We start from the raw sequence: 27772 nt of genomic DNA, 5'->3' as shown, positions 1-27772 counted from the left end.
GAAATGTGTATGAAAGTTTTGCGCTTAATAAACTCCGTTAATTGGGGGTGGGGCGGTATGGTTTTTTGTTGATTTTGGCAATTTTTCTGGTAAAACTTTGAAAATTTCGAGATCTAGTGACACGCAAAATGACCATATCTGGCGAAGCTTAGCTGCACCTCAGGAAACATTGTGGCAAAACTTCCGTTTCTCAGCTTGTTTGGAAGGTTTGTTATAAAAATATTTTTGTTTCGCCTTCCAGAAATTGTTTGCTGATGATGCAAAACTCTACAGAGAGATCAAGGTGAAATGATTTTAGACATCGATAGAAACGGAAACTAAACAGTCCGTGACCAGCCAAAAGCATCCCAGTCAGTCATCCGATATAGCATACGTTATATGGCTTATCATAGTAACAAAACGTTGCATAGAACTTAAATCAAACCAAATCATCCAAGTATATCCAGTAGCTTTAGATTTACCCAATCCAATGACTAATTGTCAAATAAGTGCAACTGAGCGCAAAAAAAAAGTTTTTGAGGAATCTTTTCTCAAAACGATCATGGAATACATTATCATAAAAAGAAACAACAAAGTAATGGTTCTTGAAGGCTGTTTTTATATAAAACATTGCGATTTGAAAGACCTTAACAGTTTTTGGAGTTTTACAATAAGGACTTTCTGTTCTAAAATATAAGAATACCGAAGGGTTTCTTTGGAAAAATTGGGCAACCAGCATTGAGCGGTGAGAACGCAGTCAAATCTTCGAGCCTCCCTCTCCTCCACCTCCACCCGCTGCTTGCCACCGCAAAATATTGGGTTTCTGGTTGCGTCATATGTTACGCCAAGGAATAGATAAGAATTAGATTTTTGCAATTGTCACTTGTTTTCTAATTTAAGTAAATCTAACCTGTAACATCGAATAATCCCAGTGCTTTGCAGAGTCTGGGCGCTGCCCTCTGAAGACTGAGGCTCCAGAGGATCCTACTTTTAATTTGGGCTCCTAACCTCTGTTTAAAGAAATCGAGGAACTTAGCTGGTTTAGGCTCATCGAACGCGCCCAGTATCGCTTCTGAATCGCGGCGAATTTAAATCAAAGTCAATCTTGCGGATCTTACGAAAGCCTATATTCCCTCCCCCATTAAGATTTATACTCTTTCACCACCAAAAGGGTCTTTTTTGTAGTTCATAGAGAATTCCATTTTAGGTTGACCTACTTATAAATATTAAAATTGCGCCCTAAAGTTTGCAAAAAGGCGTTTTTTTGTCAATTTTCTTGTAAATTTGTTAATAACGAAGAAGTTCGTAATCATGTTATTTTGATGATTAATTCAAATTCGCCCTATTGGTATTCTGATTGAAGGAACTTTGTCCAGTATTGACCCCAGAAGACGTTCGTCTGATCTCTGAATTGCAATCCGGGTCAACTTCTGTACAAACGAGGTCATATTTTTGCTCCATTTCACCGTCTTCAGAAAGGTCAAATCCACCGGAAGTTGGTTCCCCGCGTCCATAAGGATCCGCTCATGCCGCGTGGGTCTCCTGATGAACTTAGCCATCCTTTTCTTGAAACTTTCTCGCACAATTATCATAACCTCAAACTGGGCTCTGGTTATCGCGAGGTTCAAAATTATAAACATTTCGTTGTCATGTTTTTCTTCTAACATATCATCAACAATGATCAGCACTGAAAGAGCTTCACAGCCTGTATAAGGTGTTTTGTAGAAATCTGTTACAGGAGGAATAACCAAAACGTTTGAGACATCCTTACGGTCTCTAGAAAACTTTTGGGTCCAGAAAGTATTGTCGTGACTGAATATGATCGCCCGACGGTCCGATTCAAAGCAGGGGTTCATAAGTGTTGCGTCCGCAAAAATTGGATCATCGCGGATGGAGAAATAATGAGCTCTTACTTCGGGTTGGGGTGAAGTGAAACATCCGGAAACTCTTGCGCTGGTTCTGGTTACTAACTTGTTAGTATGAATAAATCCGGTCGAAAATGCACTGATGTGATGTGAGCTGCGAAAAAGAATATTCAAAGGTTCGCAAACAGAGCCATGTGGTAGTATGAACTGAGAAAAACCTCGACGTTTGTGCATCTGACCGGCAATGACATTCGTGAACAAAAGCTGTCGCATGTGAGGCAAAACTCCCAAGTAGGCTTGAAAAATGACATTTTGGTCCAACCTTGAGAAGAAGCTCACAGAAGTCATGTAAATCTCGTCTACCAGCAAAATAGAACGATGGAGTTGTTTCAAAGTAGGCCTGAAACATCATCTTCATTCACATAATTTACGCAATATTTGTACTGTACTGTGTCCCGCATCCCCAGGGGGTCCCCCATATCCATCATCTTAGGGGGGGGGTCCCTATGCTCTAGGAAAACCCAAGAAGGAGTCCCTAAAATTGATGAGAATCTCTCGCGATCTTAATAAGCTTAGCTTTGCGACAGGCGCCATGCTACGCATTTTCTCCTAACTCCCCCAAAACTGGTCTACATAGTCTCCCTAAGTTTTTGATACTTTTTGGTAAAATTTTTTATACCTTTTTAATTCCTGAAATTTTACCCATCGCGTCAGTTTTTTTTATTTTGATCCTGACAATTTTTCGATTGTAAATCGAACCTCTACTTATTAGAACCAATTTCTGTTTGATTTAAGTCGACACCAAAAGGTTTTACATTTTGGTTTCAACTATAAGTTAGTTTGCTTCACCTAGCTTAGTCTATATCCATCGTAATGTAGAGCCGTGTTTGACTAAATAGGAATACATTATTGTTCCGACTTTCGTAACGAAAGTAACGGAATATTTGCGCTCGGGTGGTTTATTTTTTTTTCTTCAGACAAATTTCGACTTTTTAACTAGACATTTTTAACGAAATTTTTAAGTATCATATAAACGGTTTAGTTGCCTTGAGCTGAAACTTGAAAAAATATTTCGCCTGCGATCATTTTTCGTAAAGTTATGGGGGTTTAAAGATTGCCATTTTGGTTAATTTGGGTTAATTAACGCGCAATATATTTCGCGCTACTAACGTGCAAGCGGAGATTTATTAAGTCTTTGAAATCGTTCCAAATTGGTTGAAGGAAACTTTTTTTGCCATAATGGATTTGTTACTAGGAGCGCATTTTATCACTTTGCTTTTTATATGGCGTGTGGGGGATGATTTATACAAAAAATCTCAAATAAAAAAAATTTCCTTCAAATTACATTTATTTTTTTCGTATTATTACTTCTCCATAGACCTTAAAAGGCAGTCGGAACATACAGGCCTTCGCCCTGATACGAGCAGTCTTGTTAGTGCTAGTATTGGAAAACTATGCCAAATTTTAGACAAAAAATTTAAAAATTTATACGCTAGCTTTGAGCGTATATGTCTTCGAAAGATTCCGATAACAAGAATAGACTATTTATGGCTTATCTTATCAAACTCTGCTGTTTGAGATTTTTTTGTTGCGCTGCTTTCATTTTGATTAAAAGTGCCTTAAAAAACTCGATCAAGCATTGAAAGTTGGGCGATCTAAAGCTGTTAACAATGTCGTATGAGTTAAACCCTCTCTGATCTCACTGATTGTTTCTCAAAAAACAGTCTCTCCTCGGGATTTATATCCGATTTTGTAAAACCAAAAAAAATAAAAAATTTAGGAACTAAAAAGTAATTTTATTAAGGTTCTCTTTTATTTTGTCAGGGAATTGTTTGTTTCCCTCTTATGGGGATACCTATGCCCAAAGAAAACCATATGAGGGGTGTCCTAAATTTGATAAACACGTCCTTCTTTGTCGTTCGTAAAGACAAAATTAAAGACCGACCTCAAAGCTTAGCACCGTAACGGGGAAACGCTGCGCAATTTCTTACAAATATCCTACAACTGATCTACATAGTCGTCTCCCATAGTTTCGATAACTTTTTGCTAAATAGTTTTATTCTTTCTAATTCCTGAACTTTTACCCATCTTGCCAGTTTTTCATTATAATTTGGTTGCTGACAATTTGTCAATTTTAAATAGCTTTTTTAAGTAGTGTATTTGTTCTGTACCGTTATATATGAAAATCGTCTTTCATTAGATAGGATTACCTTTTTGGTGCCAGTATTCGAAATCATGCCAAATTTTAATAAATATATGTATTTATCTTGAGCAGAAGTCAAGGTTTCCACAAAATGTGAATCTATAAATTGCCAACATCCTAAAATTTTTTCTAATGCTTTATTTTCAAAGAAATCATTTTCATATAACACATGGAAGTCAGGAGTGCCCACTTCTGTGCATCCTTTTTGCAAGAATTAAAGAAAAGCATACTCATTAACAAATAGAGGTGCCAGGTTGTTAAATTTTTCGAGTAATAAGAGTATGTAACCAGAAAAGCTCGAAAACATCTCGGAAAAATATCAGCATAATCTTGCCAAGAGTTTAAGAGACAAATAAATTCTTTGAAATGTTGAAATTATAAAACACACATTTCAATAAACTGTTGACAAGAATATTTCAAAAAACAAAAAAAAATTGATTAAGTTGATCTTTTTTGTTCACGAGGTAGGACGTTTTTTCTTCTCATATTTCAATTAATATAATAATCAATACTTTAATTTAGGATTAATTACAATTGTATTCCTACAATTGTATGCAGGGTAGACAATTAGTGGGCCTTGAATTTGCCCTTGATACATCTTCTCCAATCATTGCCTAGAGTCGATAAAGTTGATTTTGTTAAATTGTTGTAAAATGAATTTTGCTTGTAATTTAATTGATGATTGATTAAAACTGTAAAGATGATAGTGACTTGAAAAAAAACTCTCTTTCTTTATGTTTTTCTTAAGTTTTCCAGGGGTGTTTTTAGTTTTTATGCCTCCGAAAGATTTTGTTTTTTAGAACAGATTATGTATGGCTATTTTATCAAACTCTGGTGGCTAATCAATTGGCGTTTCTGCGATTTGCAGAGGATCTATGTAAGGCTTTACAGCCTGTCTAAGCGTAGCTCATTTCTCTTATTTCCATAAATTCCAGACTGAGCTTCTTTGTTGAGCGAAGCTTTTCTCGCGGCTCAAGGCCGCTTTCTTTGTGTCTAGAATTTTCACGTGGCACCACTATTGCAGCCCTAATTGGTCAGGCTGTGGTAGACCTGAAGCCAGAGGCGAACGCCTTACTACTATGCTAAGTGCCTCTGGCTGAAGGTTTTCTGTTGCAAAGTTCTCATTTTGATTAACGGTGCTGTAAAAATCTTCAATTAAGCAATTGAAGCTTGAGTGCGGTTAGGTTGTTAAAAATTCCGTCTGAGTTAGTAGCTTCTGAAGATCATTATTTTTTTCTGGATTTATATCCGATCGGTATTTTAAAACAGCGTCAAACGTAAAGAACCTTTAGGAACCAAAGTGTGAATTTATCCATTTTTTCTGCGTTACAGTTAATTTGTCAAACCGTTTTGACATTATGCTATAATTTTAAACTTGTAGCATTCTCCAGTGCAAAATGCAGCCGGGAAATATTGAGCTACTGAAAACTATGAGAATTTAGGGCAACTCTTTCTATTTTTTTTGCTGGATTCTGAGCAGAAAAAAAACTGATAATTATTGAAAACGTTGTTACAGATTTCCAAACTGATCAAAATTTTAAGCTTTGTTAGTGGAAAACGCATCTGTTGTTTGTTACGAGAACTGCGGTTTATATCGGGAAAAATTCAAAAAGTAACCGAATGCAGGTAAACCGAAAATTCAACAATTTATAATCAACTTTTTTTTCATAGAATTTAAAAAGCAGTCGGAGCATTTAGGGCGTCGCTCTGCAACGAGTAGTCTTGTTTATTTTTTGTTCCAATTTTTGAATATATTGAAGCAACAATTGGGCTAGGATGGATGTTTTTCTCCAGACAAATTTTGACTTATAAACTGGCAATTTTGTACGGAATTTTTTTAGACCATCCTATACTTATTGATGTCTTGAGCTCAAATTTAAAAAAATTACCAGTGATAATTCACCGGTTTTAAAACGGTTAAAGTTTTTTCTCGACGACGATTTTTTGCGACTCGTTTGCCAGAGCTCGGGATATCCACTTAACTGGCAAAACCTATATGAATGTGTGCTTACCAGTCTGGTCGTCGCAAACTTGGGTCGGACATTTCTTCAATGGTAACCATAATGAACTTCGTTTTCAGACCCTCGTTACCCGGTTTGTCCACGAAGTCTAAGAGGAACTTCTTGAACTCTGTTTTTTCTTCTGGAATTGCGAACATTATGTGTTCTATGTTGGGGTCCCTAGCTGATATTTTAGCACGTGCTAACAGAAGAGCAGTTTTACCCGAACCGGGTTCGCCCGCAATCAGCACTCGGCGTTTGTTCTCGGATAAAATCCGATGCTGCTGGGGACTCAACACCACGTCCAAAAAATCTGACTCGTTGACTTGAAACTTTGTTTGTTTCAAAAACCGCTTTTGATCTTGCAGGTACTTTTGATCACGCGAAATGAGAGTTTTGTCAGCACTATCAGTACTAGGAAATATTTCTTTCCTTATCAAAGTACTAAAAGCAAAAATACCCGAAACAAATTCCAGTCGTTTGTATTCTGGTCTCGGTTTTCTATAGTTCACTTTTGCTTGGAGAATTTCTGTTATTTGCATTCGACTTTCTAAAACATTGAGATTTTTTTCAACATAAAAAGTCTTTGGCGTTTCTGTCGAGTGCAGATCTTCGTGCATTAAAAAGAGAATGCTGGAAAGTCGATTTTCTTTTGCAGTCGAAATAAGGCCAAAAATGTTCCGATATGCTACTGCTTTTTGTTTTGCCACGTTATCCAAGGGTTCTCTTGCTGTTTGAAGAATTTTTCTGAAAGCCTGAGCTGATATATTTGGAAAAAAAATGACAAATCGGAATCGTTTTTTGACGAAATTCCAAAATCGTATACTGGTGTCATCTTCGCTCCTGGAACAGTTTTCGGGGAAGCTGCGAAAAATTGCATGAAGAGCTAAGTACATTGTAGGTAAATTCTTGCACAAAACTTGTTCGAGTTTATTAAAGATCGTATAAATTGGGCAATCGGGTGAGTTTGTGCGGCCCACTTCAATCGCTAAAATGATTTTATGCCCGCAATAAATCCAGTCAATGTCAAAATGATTATTAAACACAGGTCGACGAAGAATTGTGTTTATTTGAACATCGCTATAAGCTTTAATTAGTAGACCCACTGGATTGCATAATTTGGCAATGTAACTGCCCCAAAAGTCTTTCTGCTCGCCAATGTACCCCTCGCAGTTTTGCAACAACTCGCCCCGTTCACCTGTTTTGTAAAGCAAAGTGTCCGTCAGCCCCATCATGCTGGGTAACATTTCTAAGCTGTGGTCTTTGGCTGGGAAGTATAACTTGTACATGTAAACGACTTCGTCGAAATCGGTCAGAGTAATTTCGGCACTTCCAATTTTTTTGAAGTTTTTCGTTGTTATTTGCAAGTCAACTTCGGCGTCGTGTGTTCGCAAAAATTTGAAAATTGACTTTTTTGTCTCTAAGTTTTCTCCTGGAACCAAAATTGCTTGTTTCAATTTTTTTTTCTCTGTTTTTAAGTCCAAGCCCGGGTTTGCGTTTTTATTTTTCAAAAGAAAAACAAACTCAATGTCAAGTTTCTCGAAGTCTTTTGTGTTGAATTCGGTTATTTGAGCAAATATCTTTTCACAATTTTCCGATTCCTCTTTACCAGTTTTCTTAACTATGAAAACAATGAGAATAACAATTGGTATTTTCTCTGCTCTCTCGTTTTTGAACGTTAGATTAAGTTGATTGAGTTGTGATACAATAGGATCACGTATTGCCGTTTCCAAAGAATCCCTGAAAGAATGAATGCTTTTAATCAGCACAATTCTACTGTAATTGGGAGCTGGTATGAACAAACACGATTGACGATACTTGCTTATTTCAGAAGTTGTATTCGGTGGATCGGATTCGCAAATTAAAAAACCCGAATAAGCCTCGTAATTTAGCAGGTCAATTGAGAACTTGTTAAACAAGTTGCTCATAATTTCGGGCTCGTCTGAAAAGGAGTAAGGTGTGTGGGGAAATATTGTTAGCTGATTTTTGCGCTCCGCAAACTGTCTGAACCACGTCTCCATTTCTGGGTTTTCGTTATCTACAGTTTCCTCCATCTGCAAATAAAAACAATATGATGGAAACTCAGTTTACTGTTTTATATCCACGGGCGGATCTAGGATTTTCTCGATGGGGGGGGGGGGGGGATTTAAAAAAAAGTTTCGACCCATTTGTCAACCTTTTTTTAGGTCGATTAAATTGATTTTGCGAGCTCTACCAAAGCGCTAAAAAGACCCTGTTTGGACAAAATTTCTGCGCAGGAGAAAAAGTTTTAAAAAAAAAAACAAGCCAAAAATCGCGTTTTGAGGCAGTTTTTGGAAAATTTTAACCGAAAAAGCGCGTTTTTCCGGCGCGCGCTCCCCCATCAAAATTACAATATATTGGCGCCGAATTTTAGGGTATCTCAAAATTTGGATCAGCCGAAGGTCGAATCCCTACTGAAGGGGCGTCCGCCCTGCTTATATCGATTTTTTTTATGCTTGGGTTATTTATTTTTATTCCGTCAAATTTCGGCAATCAAAAAAGTAGTTTTTGCCAAAAAAAGTTTGTATGCCATTTAGGATGCATACTCAGTGATTTCAAATGTAAATATATCAAATACAGTCGTTATTTTCTGTTGAGTTGGGGGGTTTGAAAATTGTCAATTTGGCCATGCTCCGGATTAGTATATGTACGCTGTGAAGATTATTTATGATGCTGAAAGCATAATGCAATTTGTCTATGGGTGGCGAATTAGTCCGCACTGCAAAAATGTTCAAACGTTAATTTAGGCAAGCTTATTGTTTGTATGATTTCGTACTAATCAAGTTTTTACGCTTGATGTTTGATATTGTCCAAATTTTTTAGTTTTTGAATATTTTATTTGATAGCAACAATTCGAGACCAAAAAAGGTTTTACCCTGATTTACGAGTAGCATTCTTGTTTATGTTAAGATTTTTTTCCGCCGCATGCGAAATTGGCATTTTAATACTGTCCCAATCTTACAAGGCATTTCGTCCAAAATCTTTTTTGTAATTATTTTTATACATATGATGTTTTAAATGTTCCGAAGATTAAGGCTACCTTGCTTTGTTTTAGCATCAAAATGTATCACATATACTAAAATATCACCATAAGATCTTCATTCAAATAGAAAAAACAAAGACCCAAAAATATGTCATATAAAGCTTGAAAGGTTTCATTGTATCCTCATCCATTAAATTCAAATGAATTAAATTGACGACAATTTTAACTTGGTTTTTTTGTTTTAAAAAATGGACGCATTGTTTTGTTGTTTTTTGAGCAATATGGTTTGTAGATATATGAACAAAAAAGAGCGGCGCGAAACCAATAGATAACAACCAGTTTAACAATATATCAAGAAATCGTAACCAGACTGCTTGTATCAGGGCGAACCCTTGGGTATTGGTTCGCCCTGATACAACTCTAATACTTAAGTCTAGTACTCAATTGCAATACCCTTGCTTACCCTAGCGATAAGCAAGGGTGTTGCAATTGGAAACTAGACTTTTTTCCGTAAATAACTTTGTTCATAGAATGGTCAACTGGTAATCAGTAAATTTTATACCCATTGCTTAATACGCATGCTTAATTAAAAGCATGGTTGCTTTGTTGGCCTTCTGTTTACGTTAAGAGTTAGTTGTATAATAATATTTTATCAGATTCTAAATATTTTAGTAGATTTTTGGAACTGAGGTTGTTCGGCTTGAATTTGTCGACTTAATTTCCCAATATTTTCTGACGATTGATACCTAATACGAACTTTTTGAAAAATTTGAAGCATCCTTTTAAGCCTTTATTGTACAATTAGAAAAATATAGCATGAAAAAAATGTATTTTTTTGAAAAAAAAATAGTTTAAGTTTTAAAATGAGTTTTGGTCTTTTTTCAAACCAGAAATTTTCTGATTTTGTGAAAATCGTCCCTCTTTTTTTCAGTTTCGTTCCCGTAACATTCATTTTTTTTCTAATTTTTTGAATGCCATTAGTAGAAGTAATTGAATTATAAGTTTTTTGCAACTTTTTGAATAGTTTTAGCTTTTTTGAATATTTTAGGCAAGCTTATATTGAAGTGGCGGTTAATGACGGTTAATGATCTAAACAAAATCAAGAAAAAAATCATTTTAGTTATCATTATTTTGTTTTGAATACGTATTGTTGACTATCTAAATTATTTTTTGTTTTCAACGTTTGAACTTTTTTGAGAAATTTTCTCTCAATGCATTTTTTATTTCATTATCAATTAGGATTTTTCCCCAAAATTTTTTTTTTTTTTTTGAATGGGTAAATTAAAATTTAAGTTTTCAATCGAAAGCTCATCAATTATAAAAATCAAGCTCTGCTTTGCATTTAGAAGATGAAATTTATCAATTTCTCAATATACTTTGCCCTGCCCCCAAATAAAAACTCTATTTTGATCTCTATCATCGTATTTCAATAAAATCAATTTTCTACAATTTAGTTAGTTTTTTCATCTCTTTTTGATTCATCAAAATTTTATGAAACCATAGTAATCAGAAATCACATTTTCTGATATTGCAGTGCTGCAATCAAAGTTTGAAACAACTATATCTAAAGTAGCACTACTGGTTGCAACAAATCTGGTAATTTTTTTCTCTTGAGACATTTAGTTAAATTTCAAAAGTTTCATTTGATCAGTCAATTTGTTTTTGGTGAAGTATCTATGTTCAGATCCCCATATAATATATGCCTTGTTTCCGAATCTAAGCGAAGATCATCTAAGTGTGCCAATAAACTATCAAAAAACTCGTTATTTTCTGTTCTTGGCGATTTAATCTTGGTTGAACTCATAATTCCGAAAACTATTTTTTCGAACTAGTCATTTCACGTAGTTAAATGATATGGGCTGGCTGATTACGAATTTTTTTTTGAAAAGTACGATCTTCAATGCTCGAATCAGTTTATTGGTTCATTACTATAAATATAAGCAAAACTTTTCTGTGAATCGGAAAATAACAATAATAGGAATCGAACTGAGTGGAAAAATTAAAGTCCAAATCACTCCTTAAAGTAGATCAAGTAAAATGACCCGATAAAAAAAGAATACTGAGAGCAACTACGATAATACACTTTTCTGTAAATACAAGTTTACTTTCGTTATACTTTTCATCTCAAGGTTCAGGAAAACTAAAATATAGCCACTGGAAAGAAAAAACTATTAATAAATTTTTATTTGAAGTTTTCCCAATTTATGAACACAATTATGGGTGAGTTATTTGAATTGCGTTTACTGAGATAGATTTGTTTCTTTTTTCAGAAAAATTGATGTTTTACGCAGATGGATTACTCATTTGACCATTTTTTCTTTCACAAGTTTCAAAATACACCACGACCTTGTTCTAGTTAAAACTCTCTAAAAACCATGTTCCGACTTCCAAGAAAATGACGAAGAATTACTTGTACTCTGAGTGATTTTTTAAACTGACTTTTTAACTAGTTTTTTGACAAAATTTTATGATATTATTCAAGAACTGTAACTATCTTGAGCTCAAAATCAAAAAATATATTTATTAAAACAGCAATCATTGTTCTGAATCTCCAGCGACATTAAAACTGCCATCTTCGGATAACTATTATTCTCAAAATGTTCCATTTCTGCAGGAAGATTACGGGTAGCATAGGCGCCAAATTGATCAGCTCAAATATCAATTCAAAGAGCAAAATAACTTTTCAAACTTAGCAGTGCGACAACGCGCTCAGTTAAAAAAGTTAGCTTACTTGAAAAGTATTATTTTTTTGGCATCAGTGTTCACAAAAAAATTCAACGAGTCCTTTATAAGGAGATTCAACAAATTGTTATAATCCGTAGTAATAAACTTGTATTTGAAGCTATGCGCTATACAAAAATCCAAAAATATTAATAGTTTAACATTAGAAGCGCACCAGTTTGAGTGGATACTATAGGCTAGTCAGCCCATTGAAAGTGTCGCGCAGGAACTTAGCACATCTTGAGAAGCATGTTTGTCAAAACTTACTTGATTGCGAAACTTTACCTTCGAAAATCTGATTTTTACATAAAAATCTGATCATTTGAAAAAAGGCAAAAATATAAAAAGCTGTGCTCGAAACAAAAAGTTTGTACAAGATACAAGATTTAACGAGATATTAAAACCTAATTATGCAGCATGATTGAACACATTTTGTTCTATTTTAAACAATTGTTCAATTTAGCAACCGACCATAAAACAATCCGTCTACCAAAAAATGCATGTTAAAGTTTCCGAATCAACTATATAGTTGTCTTTTAAAATGTGCAAACATCTACTCAAATTGGGTTAAATTAAATTGAAAAATTGTGGTTGAATTTCCGTGTCAAAATTAGCCAGAACACTTACGCAGAGTTTAAGAGTTTTTGTTGCTTCGTTTTGCAACAGTCGTGTCTCTTCTAATAAACATTCATTTTCTTCAAACTTTTCAAAAAAGCTGTTATCTGACTGACTCATAGCAATGTTCAGATTTTATATTTTATTTCGAAAATTTTCAACCTCATATACTTAAAGTTCAAACAAGGATAAAAATTTTTCAATAAAATTTTTCTAATACTTCATAACCCTTCGAGTTTTTTCGCTTGAAAGTTCTTCTGAAGTAGAAATTTTGCTGAAATTTTAGGCACTTTCACTTGGTTTTTAAATTGCAGTGTCATAAAATCGTAAATCAAAACTGCTTACTGATAAATTTGATGAACAAATTGGTGAAAAGTTTGTGGTAACAACTTCTTATCAAGAAAAATTTGTGTTGCATACAATTGAGATAAACTTGCTATATTCGTTTATTACATTTGGTCAAAATTACCGTTTTTTAAACATGGGGCCTATTTAGAAAACCATTATTCTCCTTGATTTGCAGGATTTTTTTTTTCCAACTTGAACCCTATTTGAGTTTTCCTTGTAATCAGTGTCATTTTATTCGTTCGCTATGTTATTTTTTCAAGCTCTTTTGCAAGGTTTTCAACGTTTTCAATTTCTCCAAGAAGGTTTTTCATCATAGGCGAACAAAAGGATTTCAGAGTTTTGTACTGCTTCACTTAAATCATATACATGGAGCAGGAAAAAATAAGGGTCAATTTCTCACCTTTGTGGGATTCAGGTTTCCAATGGCTTTATTTTTGAGAAAACCCTGAATGGCAATAAACTGTTTATTATCAGAAGAACAGGACGCTAAGAGAGAGTGATTAGGGATTCATAAAGCATACACAATTGGCATTTTGAAAGCAGAGAGGCATAATCAATTGTATCCAAAGCCATGGGCAGACGTAAAACGTGCAAAATTTTTTTTTTAATGTTTACCTTCTAAGCCATTTTCTATGAAAGCCACAATAGCTTCCATCGACTGGACATTTTCTTCTGGTAACCTTATCAATTGACCCAAACTGTTTTGTTTTACTTTCAAACTTCACTGAGCTTTTTAATTTTTTTTGCGATGATTTCACTAAAAACTGGAAGGACAGTAATTGGTCAACAATGACTACAAGCTGATCGATTGCTTTCCGATTGCAAGCTGATCAAAATAAAAGTTTCTTTTTAGAGACATTCAGTTACTTTGGATAAAAATATCCATTATCATTTTGTAATGGCTAAGTAATTCGCAAAGTAATGGAGAAACTACGAGGTCTAATCTTTTCAAAAGAAACTTTGAAATTCCACAAAAATCTGTTGAAAAATTTAAATTTACCATGAAATACTTCTTGATTATCAAGCTCAAACACAACTTTGAGTCTGTTGATTTCACTTTTGAAAAATCACAAATTCTTTAAATTTTTTTTTGTGATTTCCGGACCAATTGACACGAAAAATTGTTTTGACCTGAAGCGGTTAATGTGATTTTGTCTGGCGTGTTATCAATTGTTTGGTTCTCACTTTTCGGATCTGTGATGATATCAAACAAAATTTGAATTTTACGATGTATTTTTACTATTTATACTGGATTAGTCGCTTTTTTTTACTTTGAATAAGTCTTTTGATTTCCTAATTGTTTTTTAAATTTTTGCGAGTCTTTCGTTATTTAAGTTTTTTTTCTAGTTCAGAAGTTTTCTACCAATGGTACAAGCATTTTCAATTCATTTTCCACCAAGGATTTGTCACAAAAATTTTTGTTTTGTCTGAACTCTTAAGGAAAAAAAAGTTTCAATAACATTTTTTTAAATAAGAATAGAGATCTATTCTAAATTTAGAAGATGAAATTTGTCTTTTTTTAAAACTATTCCGTCTATGCTCCTGGTTTTATTACTTCGTTTTTCAATTAAAAACATTTTATTCCTTTTAGTTCGATGATTTTTTGTGTGTCTCACTTGCATTTTGAGATTCGCTGATGAAACAAATCATGGTGATAAAAAAATCTCATTCTCTGATGCAGCAGTGCTGCAATCAAAGTTCACTACAACTATATCTAACGTAGTACTGGTTGCAGTTTTTATTGTAACCGTTTTGACCTATTTTCCTTAGACACTAATTTCATGAGACCTGTGGTACCTCAAGTAACTCGAATAACAACTAAGACCAAGACTTAATTCATCGTGTATATAGAAGTAGGTAAAATGTATAGAATCAGATGTCATGACAAATTCTAATTTTATATCAATTTAACTATTACAAAAGAAGGCAGAGAGAGTGAAGGAATAGTGTAGCACAGACATCGCGGCGGTGTGGCAGGTCGTCAACGGCCTGTGTATCCAAAATGAAACAATTTACATCAGTTACATATGGCTTAATGATCAGCATAGAAACGTCAATATACAACATTTTCCCCTTCTAGAGTAAGTTTTTCCGAACATAGATGAGTGTAATGAAGATCGGCAAAACAATTTGAAATTCAGGTAGAATAATGAATGGACTGAAGAAAGAATCAATTTAGTATGATAAAGAAAGAAAAGTAATAATAATTTTGAGAATGGATGCAGTTAAGTGCGAGTCTGATGATGTAAAATGAAGATCTGGCTTACTTCTCATTTCTACGTAGAAGTTTCTCTGATGATGACCGTGGCAAGCGGGTAAACTTTCTCGAATATACCCCCGTAGGATGGGGCGAACTGATCCGAAAGAGATCACGCGATACTTTCTCAGGTGAACTGTCCTGAACAAAACGAACCCTTTTTATCGGCATAGCCAACTCCTAACCTGGATGTTTGCAGCTGAAGCGGCAGAAAACTGCGGTTTTGACAGAGTGACGACGGTTTGGAATACCGAAAAACAAAGCCTGTTTATTTCTTCGGGCGGAAGTGAGAGAAAAATTGCACGCTGAATAGTGGGTTTTGTCCCCATTTGAACCACCTGCGGGTAGTATTTTCTCCGCTTTATTTGGCAGGATAGGTCTTGGAGGAACTTAAGTAGCTTGAAGTAGCAAATTCGGCACATGCAACTCATCGTCCGAAGAAATAGGAATAAGATCTGGGCAAATTAACAACGAGTTCTTCGATGGCGACGACACCTTAGCTTGGGCTCATGACATGTACAAAGGGTTCCCAAAAAAAGATGACGAAACCTTAAAATCGACCACAAAGTTAGAGCTGCCTTGGTCGGGCCTGATGCCATGAGCGTCAATGTTAAATTCATTGGAGAGTTTTTTCGGCGCGATCGGAGCTGAAGCAAGTTGAAGTGCTGATGGCTTCGAGCGAATAGGGACCAACACAGGTTTGGCCGCTATAAGGGTAGGTGGAGCTGGTGGGTCTAGAGGCCTATGATCATCTGGTGGATGAGCTAGTGATCCGAGGATGAAGAAGATGCTAGTGGTCCGAGTTGGCAGTGCTGGGCATTTCAGTCGTTCGGCCGGAGAGGCCTGTTTACCTAAAAACCCTGACTGAGATGATTTGAGGCTGGTGGCAATGTGGTTTCTACGAATGAGCTCAACTTTATCAGTGATATAAGTTGTCCCAGTAATACGGAAAATTTTACTCTTGAAAAGTTTGAATAACTCCCGTACCAATTTTCTAGCTGAAATTTTGCGGATTATCTTGACTTTTTCCGTGTTATTGAGAACTAGATGATCCAATTTACGTTTGGTGCTCGATGTTTGTAGCTGCTCCGCTGGCATTTGGCTTCTGAAACGGAGGGTTCCAGCTGAGAGTTATGGGCGTAGGGTAGCGGCTACGACTTGATTCCTTTCCGTCAGGTTCTTGAGGGCGCGAATTCCTTCATCGTGCGAAATTGCTTTCTTAAGGTCCAACCATTGGTTTGCTGACTTGGCTAGGTGTTCTAGAGCCTTGTAAGGTGGAGTTTCTGCAAGTGATTGGATGGACCAGCAAGTTATGGAGAAACGGATAGGCTGGACAACTTTTCTTTTGGGTCGGCTGTCAGACTGCTCCCGACGCTGCTTCGTTGTTGAAAGGTCCCGTTACAAATGTTTATTAACTAATTGATTGATAATTACATTTTTGCTGCCTGATCGAATTGCAATTCAAAAGGAGAAAACCCCGTGACGGTTTATTTTGTGACACGGATTCCTTCCATATTTTGTTGAAGAGTATCCTGAATTTTGATAAAATCCGGACTTAATTTAGCAGCACCAAGTCGACGTTTGATAGTTTGGATAGTACGTTCATTCAAAAAACAGCCCCGATGGTCCCCCGCAGGGCAAATTTGCTAGCTGACAATTTTCTCTCGACTCAACCAACTTATTTTTAAACCCCCATTATTGATCTGTTTTGATAGATTTAGGAATGCTATGTTGTTGGACATACGACTTCATGATTTAGATAATTTCCTTACTGAAGTTCTCCATTCGGACCTAGTAGTCTCGGTAAAGACCGGCAGGAATTAAATGGAATAATAGATTTGAAGTTTATACCAATTTTGATACATTGTGGGCAGTCCTTACACATCTGAATTTTATCTCGGTGCATCCGAGGCCACCAATTTTTTTTGGCCGCGTCCAACACAAATTTTGGCCGCGTAGCAATTTAGTTGTCCACCAAAATAACCATTCATCACGCACGAACGCTGCCAGAAGGATTTGAGATATTCATCAATCCGACTGAATCCTTCATAATCATTGCTAATCAGGGCCAGTTTCATCAAACGAAGGCTAGGATCTTCGTCTGTCAGCTCTGATTACACATCAGCATTATTGATCTCCACTGGAGCGACAGTTCATTTTCCGATCTGGAGCGACAAATGAAGTCTTCAAAACGTCCAGACAGAGCACTGTTGCCGCGACTGTCTGGTCGGCTTTGAACCGTTCTTTCCAGAACGCAGTCGGCGCGAGCGATAATTAGTCGGGATACGGGCATACACGCATTCAACGCTGCTGCTCCCTGAGCAGAAGATTTCCTCCGTGGGCGAACTGCACCCGTCCGAGTTGCCTGTCTCGAGCGATTTACCGTGAGCCACGGTCTATCTAGTGGAGCAAACTGATTCAACAGCCGTTCGAAGCTGTCGTCTCTAGTAGTTGACTGATTCATTAAAATATGGAAAAAAACAAGAGAATAATGAAATCGACACCACAAGCTCGAAGTTTAGCGAGATATAAGGCTATGTCAGCCAAAAAGATAGAAATGAGCATTGACAGCAATTGAGCAATGAGAATTAGCACGAGAAGAATAACCTAAAATGGCAGCCAATTTCGGAAACAGGTTGAAAAAGTGGCAAGTGTGAATAAATTGGAGATGCAACAATCTGACTGAGAATAGGTTGTGAATAACTTAAGCCGCCCTCTCCTTGTGAGCTATCACAGAATTAACTCTTCTCGGATTGATCGAAACGACTGCCATTAAAATAGTAGCGCTCTTGCGGTAATGATATAATTGCGCATGCAATTGAATCGTTCGAAAGAGTGACGCTGGAATTGACGCTCTCTTGTGACATAAAGTTAGAAGAAGGCTGAAACTTGATTGGTTTGTACTCGCAGAATTGGGCATATCGTCCCAACGAGAATATTGCTGATTTTTAGAGATGCAATTAATCAAGTAAGTAAACAATTTTGGAATTTCTAATAACTGAAGGATTCACTGCATGGGAAATGCTCGACGGGTTAATAGCAGATGGGGAATTTTAAGCCCAGCTATCGAGAAACTCATATGCATCGAAGATTTTACTTATACATTTGACCGCGTATTGTTCATCAAAACTGCTAGATGGAGGTGCCTCAAATGTGGGAAAACGAGATAAGTAGTCCACTCTTCCGAATTTACATCCCGAAATATGAATGACGTCGAAGTCAAACGGCAATGTACGATCTGCTTGACGTGTTAGACGAGAATGATGGTTTTATTACCTCTATTTGCCTTTAAATCCGATTTGAATGCCTTATGCTCTGTTAGGACTTCGAAATGGTTTTACCAGTAAAAAAATTACAAACCTTTTTAAAAGACCAAACAATGGCAAGCAATTCAAGTACATTCGTACTGCATTTTTCTCTTGGTCACTGAGAAATTGTGAAATGAATGCTAACGGTGCCCAGATCTCGTCTTGATTTTTTTGCTCGAGAGCAGCTCCCAAACAACTGTGACTAACGTGACACTTGATCCTGGTCTTACGGTTCTGTCAATAATATAAATTTTTTGTGATGTTTGCGATAAGGCCGAGAATATTGTTGAACACTAAGTGTTAATGTTCATCCCATACAAACTTGCTCTTGTTACTAGATTTCAGAGTTTGTCTGAGTGGTCCTGCAGATTAGGCAAGAAACATCGCAAATGATTTAGAAGACCCATAAATGATCTAAGCTGCTGTTTTAGTGTTCGGGGTGGTTCGAGTGCCAATACTGCCTCTTTTTAAAATCTTTTTGGTTGATAACACTCAGAGTTGATATCAAAACCCAACTATGACAATTTATTAGGAGAAAATTTGCATTTAGACAGTTTAGGAGCAAAACCCTCATCATCCAAGCGAACGAAAACTTTCTACACTAAACAATTATGATCAACTAATGAGCCTTTGGAAACTATGAGGATGTCATCCAAAAAACAGAAAGCTTCTGACATACCCTAAAAACTATTGTCCATTGCTTTTTGGAGTTTTTTGGGTATGTCTATAGGCCATAAAACCCCTTTTGGAATCTGTATATGCCAATTTGTTGGCCAAAAACCGCTTTGAATTTACAAGGACTACTGATTGAGTCATTCAAGATAATTTGACTAAAGTCGTATTTAAGGTCCAACGACGTGAACCACATTTCTACACTCTTCCTCGACATATTTGTCTGCGCAGCCAAATCTAATAGTTCCAAAAGGTAGAAATACGAGGTGATTTAAACGTAGAGAAGACTTGGAGATTTTTAGCTCTGCCTAATCGTGAGAAACATGACCGAAGTTCTCCTCATTATGCGTTCTCCGAAAATCCGATATGTCACTTTGTTGTGTTGTGTTTGAAAGATAGGGCCCACCAGTGGGCTTGACGGTCTAATTTGCATTGTTCGTACTAATTGGGACTGAAGGTCTAGACCGAGCAGACATTGGATGCGGTTCTTCGACACCAGGAATTTTGCTGATTTTACATTCCAGCCCAAGTACAATACTTCGACTACAAGATTATCGAAAAGTTGAATCCTCCTTCGGTTATAATCTACCTAAACCGTATCAATTGGGCAGTCTTATTCATCTAGAATTTGTGCTTAAGGAACAGATTTGATTATAAAATCCACTGTTTGTTTGTTTACAAACGAGGCGGGACTGCCTGTATCTACCGTCGCTTTGAAGAACCTTTTTCTTGCAACGCAGAGTAATCTGAATAAAACGGATTTTGCCCGCATCTGCGTTTAACACTTCTAGTTTTTTGTCGGATGCAGCAACTGGCAGATTACTATCTACCGGTCTTGGAATAGCATCAATGGCAAGGAAGGCAAGTTCAGACTCACTAGCCGAAGTAATAGAATTGCAACCTTTCTCGGTTGTTTCGTCAGATTCTGCATCAACGTTAACAATTCTTTTAGAGTAAAAGCGTTTTGCGAAAAGGCGCTTCTTACTACAATTCATGCACGTCAAACCCCTTGCTGGGCAACTTTATTTGTGATTCGGTGTGAACTTGTTAAACTTGTTATTCGGTGTGAACAGAAAAAACTTAGTGTTACTACTTTGGAGTTTCCTCATCTGGAACAAATAGAATTAGATTTTGACCGGTTGATTTGGTCCGACAACTTCTTACACTGGACAGAAATTGTGGATTCTTATTTACTGAAAAATTTGATCCTCGTTGGAATGAACTGCCCGCATTGTGTATTTGTAATCGTTCTATGATGTTATTCTTCTCTTTGCTTGCGGATACTTTTCAAGAAATCGTTTTCTACCCTCGGTACCTAGATTTTACTATTTGATTTGTGTCATAGAAATGAACGCCAGCAGCTATCCTCGGACCTTTTGCCCTTCTTTTCGCGTTTTATCCCTCTTCATTGCGAAAAGCTGCGGCGTCACGAGCTATGAGATTCGCTTCAGATGACGCGTTTTCACTGCGACCTGTAACCTGCTGCATCGGGGCGAGGTCGTCATGAACTGCCTCTGGAGTTTTCAGTAGTTCGCGCGGATCGCAGTTTTCACGTGAAGTTATAGAGGAGTTTAGTTGGCCGATTCAAGAATCCCAACTGCTTGGCGGGCCTGATGTCGGCTTGGGCCAAAAAATGGGTACTCCTAACACGTCGGTTCGGTCGTCCACGACCGAAACTGCTGGCTGCGCCATGTGGTACCTCAAGGAAATCGAATAAAGCTAAGTCCACGACCTAATTCATCTTGTATATAGAAGAAATTAATTAATGATGTCATGACAATTCTAATTTTATATCAATTTAAATCTTTCATAGGAAGATATAGAGAGTGAATGAGTATCATAGCACTAACTTCACGCTGGTGTGAAGGTCGTCAACAACCTTGGTATCCAAAATGGAACAAATTACATAAGTTACATCTGACGTAATGACAAGCATAAAAACGTCACTATACCACAAGACCTAAGTCAAAATTGAAAATGTTTATTTGAGGATATCAACTTCAGTCAATTTCTAAGTTTTTTCTGAATCCTCAGAATTACCGATGTTCAGATCTCTGCATATTATTAGCTTTCTTTCCGAATCTTATCGTAGATCAATTACGTGTGTCAATAGGAAATCAATAAATTTGTTATTTCTCGGTTTTTGCGGTTTGTTTATAGCTGTTATTTTAAATTAGGTTGGTTTTAGTTTTGTTTTTTGTTGCGGTTTGTTTTCGAATTTCTTTTGAGCATGTTTTATTGACCATTTTCACTTCACCTCTCTTTCTTCCTTGAATTACGAAGCCTCCTCCTCTTCCTAATACTTTTTTTGCTGTAATTGATTTGGTTCATTCAGTAAAGTGTCTGTGATAACGTGCCAACAAAAACATTAGGTTCATTAAGGTTTGCTTCTCAAAAAAAAAAAATTTAAAGCTAGAGTTAGTCAGTCATTGTTCCTGCTGATCCATCTGGCTTCAAGCCTGTTCAATAACTTTGTTTTCGGTATAGTAAACTGTGTAATTGCATAACTACTGTGTTGTGTGGCAGCAAGGAAAAAATTCTAAAATAAACAAAACTACTTGTATCACGGCGAAGCCCTGAATGTTCCGACTGCCTTTTGAGGTTTATGAAGCAGTTATAACATTTAAAAATTCAATGAAAAAAAAACATAATGAAAAAAAAATTCTAAAACTTGAAATTTTTTAAGTGAAAATCATCACCCCACACGCCATATAAAGTACAAAGGGATAGATTTCGCTCCTTGTAACAAACCAATTATGGCAAATAAGCTTCTTTTGACCAATTCGCAACGGTTTCTTTGATGGATTAGCTCTCCGTTCACGCAATAATAGCGCGAAATATATCGCGCGTTAATTGTCCCAAATTGGCCAAAATGGCAATATTTAAACCCCCGTAATTTTACGAAAAACGATCACATAAGAAATATTTTTTCAAATTTGGAAATTTGAGCTCAGGACAACAATACCTTTTGAATGATATAAAAAAAATCCGTCAAAAATGGCTAGTTAAAAAGTCGAAATTTGTCTGAAGAAAAAAAAACACACCCCGAGCACAAAAATTCTGTTACTTTCGTATCGAAAATCGGAACAACAAAATGCAAAAATATAATAGTTTTTAATAAATATACCTCATTTTTGAAGAATAACCTTCAGCCAAAATCGTATCGAAGATTCACAAGAGTTCGGTTCATTTAATGATTATCGTAATTTTTTGTTTTGCAGAGGCCGGCAGAAAAAGGCATCGCTACTTATCTTTTTTCTCACTACTGATTATACCAATTTTTTTATGATAGAAAAACTCATAGTTTTTGTGGAAATACTATTAGCATGAATTTCCATCAATTGAATCAACATGATTTGTTAAAGACATTTAATTGCTCGAGAACAACTTGTTTCAACGATCAGCAGAAAATTGCGTCACTCTCAATCAAGTTACGCTATCAGTGCATAACTTATTGCATAATGAAGACCAGCGTAAAGTTGCATCACGACGGATTACTTCTAATAAACATGTTTTACAAGCTTTGAATAACTCATTTTTTTATTATCTGATTTTTAAAATTTAATTTTCTCAAAATTGTTCTCAGACAACTGAAAATTACACCATCTTGATTGATTTGTGCTTAGTAGACAAAAAAAGTTACTAAAGAAAAAACAAATAATTAGAGAGAAATTTTAATTGGAAGTTTAGTTGATTTTTCAGTGAGGGAACATTGTTTCATATCGGCATATTCAGTACATCATACTTTACATTCAAAATAATTACATATCGAACTAAATTTCTAATGAACAAGACTGCTCGTATCAGGTGGAAGCCCTGAAAGTTCCGACAGCCTTTTAACGTTTATGGAGCGGTAATAACATAAACAGCATAAAAAAATTAAATGAAACAAAATAAAATGAAAAAGTTTTTTTTTCTAAAATTTGAAAATTTTTCTATGAAAATCATCCCCCCACACGCCATATTAAGTATAAAGTGATAAATTTGGCTGCTAGTAGCAAATCAATTCTGGTAAATAAGCTTCTTTCAACCAATTTGAAACAATTTCTAAGACGGATGAAATCTCCGCTTACGCGAATTATAACGCGCGTTAATTGTCCCAAATTGGTCAAAATGGCCAAAATGGCAATCTTTAAACCCTCATAACTTTACGAAAAATGATCAAAGGTGCAATATTTTTTTCAAATTTAAGCTCAAGACAACAATAGCTTTCGAATGATATAAAAAAATCCGTCAAAAATGGCTAATTAAAAAGTCGAAATTTGTCCGAAGAAAAAAAACCCACCCGAGCACAAATTTTCCGTTACTTTCGTATCAAAAGTCGGAACAATAACACGAATTGATAAAATAACTAGTTACAAGACTGCTCGTATCAGGGCCAAGCCCTGAAATTTCCGACTGCCTTTCAACGTTTATGGAGCAGTAATAACATAAAAAAATTAAATGAAACAAAATGAAATGAAAAACATTTTTTACTAAAATTTGAGAACTTTTCTATGCAAATCATCCCCCACACGCCATATAAAGTACAAAACAATAGATTTCGCTCCTTGCAACAAATCAATTACTGCGAATAAGCTTCTTTCAACCAATTTGGAACGATTTCTAAGACGGATTAAATCTCCGCTTACGCGTTAATAGCGCGAAATATATCCCACGTTAATTGTCCCAAATTGGTCAAAATGGCCATAATGGCAATTTTTAAACCCTCATAACTTTACGAAAAATGATCACAGGTGAAATATATTTTCAAATTTAAGCTCAGGACAACAACAGCTTTCAAATGATAAAAAAAATTCTGTCAAAAATGGCTAGTTGAAAAGTCGAAATTTTTCTGAAGAAAAAAAAACCCACCCCGAGCACAAATATTCCGTTACTTTCGTATCGAAAGTCGGAACAATAATAAAAAAGGTTAAAACACAATACAGTTTTTGGGCACTAAAAGTAGCAAAGCCTGGAACTTATACAACAAGTAGATAGTTTTTGCATCCAGACCAGCCTTGGTTCTTGTTTCCCTCCAGAAATTGCTTTTTCAGATCCGGAGAAAGATTTTCAAAGGGATGCTTCAATGTTTCATGTTTTTTCAAGTTCGAGTTGTTTCTTTCAAACAAATTAGTATTCACTGCCGGTTGATTTACTCTAAAGTGACCATATTTGTGAGCATTTTATATGTTTCGAAAGACAAGCTTACAGGCTGTATACAATCAATTCTTGTAGCATTTTTTGAATCATACCATAGGGCCGACACAACACAGTACTTTCAGCTCATCGTCGTAATTTTTGATGCCTTTTTGATTGCTGGTAAACAACACTCCATAAAACAAATCCTTTTTTGATTGATATGATTTTTTCTTTTTTCCCACATTAACTTCAGAGCTTTAATAACAGCATTTTTATCACAAAATCAGTGAACTTTACAATCATGGAAATCCTAATATTGTAAGCCAAAGCACGTGAAGTGGGTGAAATAGGCTGCTATTTGAGTCTATACTCCTTCAATTTAGGTACAATAAATCATTCAAACATCTGAGCTCATACTAAAGGAATTTTTTCATTCAAACAGTATTATTGTAGTAACTCATTCTATTGTTGTTCCGACTTTTCTAACGAAAGTATTTGTTGCGACTTTCCTAACGAAAGTAACGGAATATTGGTGCTCGTGGTGGTCTTTTAACTAGCAATTTTTGACAGAGTTTTTAAAATATCATTCAGGTATTGTTGTTCTGAGCTTAAATTTGAAAATTTCTCACCTGTGATTGTTTTTCGTAAAGTTATGGTGGTTTAAGCATTGCCATTTTGTCCAACTTGGGACAATTAACCGAGATTTAATCAGTCCTAGAAATCGTTCCAAATTGGTTGAAGGAAGCTTTTTTGCCATAACTGATTTGTTGCTAGAAGCGGAATCTACCACTTTGTACATAATATGCGTGTAGTGGGATGATTTTCACAAAAATCTCAAATTTTTTTTTTTATTTTAAAAATATTTCATGTTTTTACTGCTCCATAGACTTTTAAAGGCAGTCGGAACAACATTCAGGGCTTCGCCCTGACACGAGCAGTTTTAAACTGTTTTGTCTTTAAACTGAGTGTGGGAAAAGTTAGGCAAAAAACTAATTCAGGCACATTAAAGTTCGATCAACTTGTGCAGGACTTTACTTGATGTTACTATAATCATATTTTTCTGTTTAACAAGTGTTAATAGTAAAAACTTTTTTAAGACAAATCTTGAACTGAGGAGCAAAATTTTACAGAATGTATTATTGCACTATGGATTAGGCCTAAGGATTGGGCAAAAGGGTCTAATTATTTGCCTTGTGCAATAAAAAAAAGGCTGAAAAACTGCATGGGCCCGGATTCGAAGTCTCGCAGACCCATATACAGACTTTGAACGCAGCTTCACATTCGGACACACCAAATTTCACAGTCGCGCAGAAAGTCTGAAAAATCTGGACATAAAATCACGCCGTGGGTCGCGCAAGCCTGGACATACAAAAGTTTAGTCGCGAAAATATGGACAGAAAATCTCGATAGCGGTTGTCCGTTACGAGCTCCTATAATTTACCATTTTTTTCGATCATAGATGAATGGTCTTTTCTGATCAGTTTTTTGGCCATATTTGTCCGATCGTTAATGGGACAATCAGAAAAAAAACTAATACAAAAGAATTGGAATTATTTTGCAATAAAAGACGTTGCGAGCTATTTTCAATTATTTGTATTTTTCAAGCTCTTACCTGTTATAACAAGATGTATTTAGTTTTTAATATAAAATAACGATGATAATGCTGCTGAGTTATCAATTCGCTTGAATTATAATTGTATTGATTCTAGATCTAGTCAAGAAAACACAAGCTTTTAATAATCTTTATGTTTCTACCTGCTCGAACGATAAGTAAAAGAATTTGTATTTTTGTATCTGTTCTTCGTACTTCTGTTTTGGACTCTCTTGCACTGTCTAATGACTGTCTATCTAAAACCAAATTATCATACTTTTTATACAAATTATTCGTGTTTAGTTGACACAAAGTTCATGAAACAGGACTTGTTCAACGCATTTTCATAGATCGAAAACGCTATTCTTATAAATTTTCATACATAAATTGGATTTTTTTTCTGCTATACGTACCCTCCAAAGTTATCGAAACGTAAAATGAGCTATTTGATTGAAATTAGCTTTCAAAATTTCTTTTTGTACCGTTTATTATCGACCTATCAGAATCAAGCATTAGGATCCAACTTTAAAAAAATCACAAATATCAACTCTGAGCAGCATTACAGAAAATTCTCTTAAAATTGTATTTAAAAGTGCAAATAAAAACCTGAAGTTAGAGCCTCTTCTGCACGTAAATTCTGTTCATTTTCAATTTATAACAAAAAAAAGTTAACAAGCAGTTGAAAAGTTCATAAAAATACATGACGAGTCTAAAACTCAAAAAAATGCTTACATTCACTTGAAAAAGTGGTTAAAGACCAATAGAGCACATTAAAAAAAATAACTTAGATTAAAAATAAATTCCAAGGTTTTAATATTGACGAGATGCTCAAAAAACAACTGGTTGCCCTGGTTGATCAAAATTTCGAATCATTCCGTTTGCCTATCAGAAAACTTGTACCAATTCAATTTCATAGCATTCCATAGATAGAGAAAGTTATACAAACACTATGACAAAGCATTTCTCTATAAAAGTTTTCCAAACGCAATTAGTATAACATTAATTTTTAAATTTTGAAAAAAAATTTGAGTAAACACAATAACCAGGTTTTATTTGCGAATAACCAGTAACCGTTGTTTCGACTTATAACAAGAAAAACATTACTTTTTATATATGGCTAGATAAATATTATACTTTGTAAAACTGTTTGGTGGAATAGTGTGGTCTGTTTTTCAAGTCTACCTTGCAATAAGAAGATAAGCTGCTTACAAAACATTTTTTTTTAGTTTTAGAAATTCTTTTTGTTTTAACTTTAGAAGTTTTTTCATCAAAATTGTGTGCTGGCTTGTTTTCCGACAAAACAAAACAGACTGATTTTTGACTAGCAAAAAACTCAACCAATTAAAAAAACAAAACATAATTCTTTTGAAAAAATCAAAACGTTTTTGACTGATTTCAGAAAGCGTTATAAAAACTCTTGTTTGAGGAAAATGCTTAATATACAAATTTCAGGAAACGAAGTTGTATGACGAGCAGTACTCATCCAATAAAAAAAAATCTTTTTTTTTCAGCAAACAGGCAGCTTCAATTTCATCAAAAACTAAAGAGTATATATACTTTAAGACCAGGTTAAGCAATTTGTACGAACTTCTTGAAATTGTATGTCACGAAAAATTTATGGACTAAACGCAATTTGTGCAATAACCGTTTTTCAAAAAAAAACCGTTTCTTTCGGGACTTAGTTGTGCGATCACTCAGAAACTATACAAGTTTGCGGTGTATGAAGAACATTTTTTTTTCGATTGAACAAATTTTCGATGGAAACATCTGTTAGAGAATATTGCGCACAAATCGAAAACAATTTTCTGGAAACCACAGCATACCACGATAGTTGAAGCTGTTTTAAATCCTCAATTCAGTTTAAAAAAACATCGTTTTTTATATACAAATAAGACCCATTATGATAATTATGATCAGTTAAAAAACATCATTTTGTATATAAAATTAAGACCCATCATAATTTTTTTGCAAAAATGTTTTCTCGGCTGAACAAGATATTGAGTAGAAACGTCTTTTAGAGAATATCGCGCACAAACTTTAAAAGATTATCTGCAAACCAGAGCATACGACGATAGTTAAAGCTGTTTT

At 35.3% G+C, this 27772-nt stretch overlaps 2 protein-coding genes across 2 annotated transcripts in view; one reads left to right on the top strand and one right to left on the bottom strand.

Moving 5' to 3' along the window:
* Nucleotides 1-27772, top strand: part of LOC134852815 (charged multivesicular body protein 4b-like) — a 326219-nt gene that overhangs the window by 51831 nt on the left and 246616 nt on the right. The window lies entirely within an intron of this gene.
* On the bottom strand, nt 1310-25894 carry LOC134857244 (uncharacterized). The gene is made up of 3 exons (XM_063873624.1): nt 25706-25894; nt 6060-8101; nt 1310-2244 (listed from the first exon to the last, which is right to left on the bottom strand). Exons 2-3 carry the CDS (start codon nt 8099-8101, stop codon nt 1311-1313), a joined length of 2976 nt encoding a protein of 991 aa, XP_063729694.1. The 5' UTR covers nt 25706-25894; the 3' UTR covers nt 1310.

Source organism: Symsagittifera roscoffensis, chromosome 1 (genome assembly GCF_963678635.1).
Source record: "Symsagittifera roscoffensis chromosome 1, txSymRosc1.1, whole genome shotgun sequence".
In the NCBI taxonomy this organism is placed as follows: Eukaryota; Metazoa; Xenacoelomorpha; order Acoela; family Convolutidae; genus Symsagittifera; species Symsagittifera roscoffensis.
The sequence above is the reverse complement of the archived record's forward strand: the minus strand, read 5'-3'. Positions and strand labels throughout refer to the sequence as shown.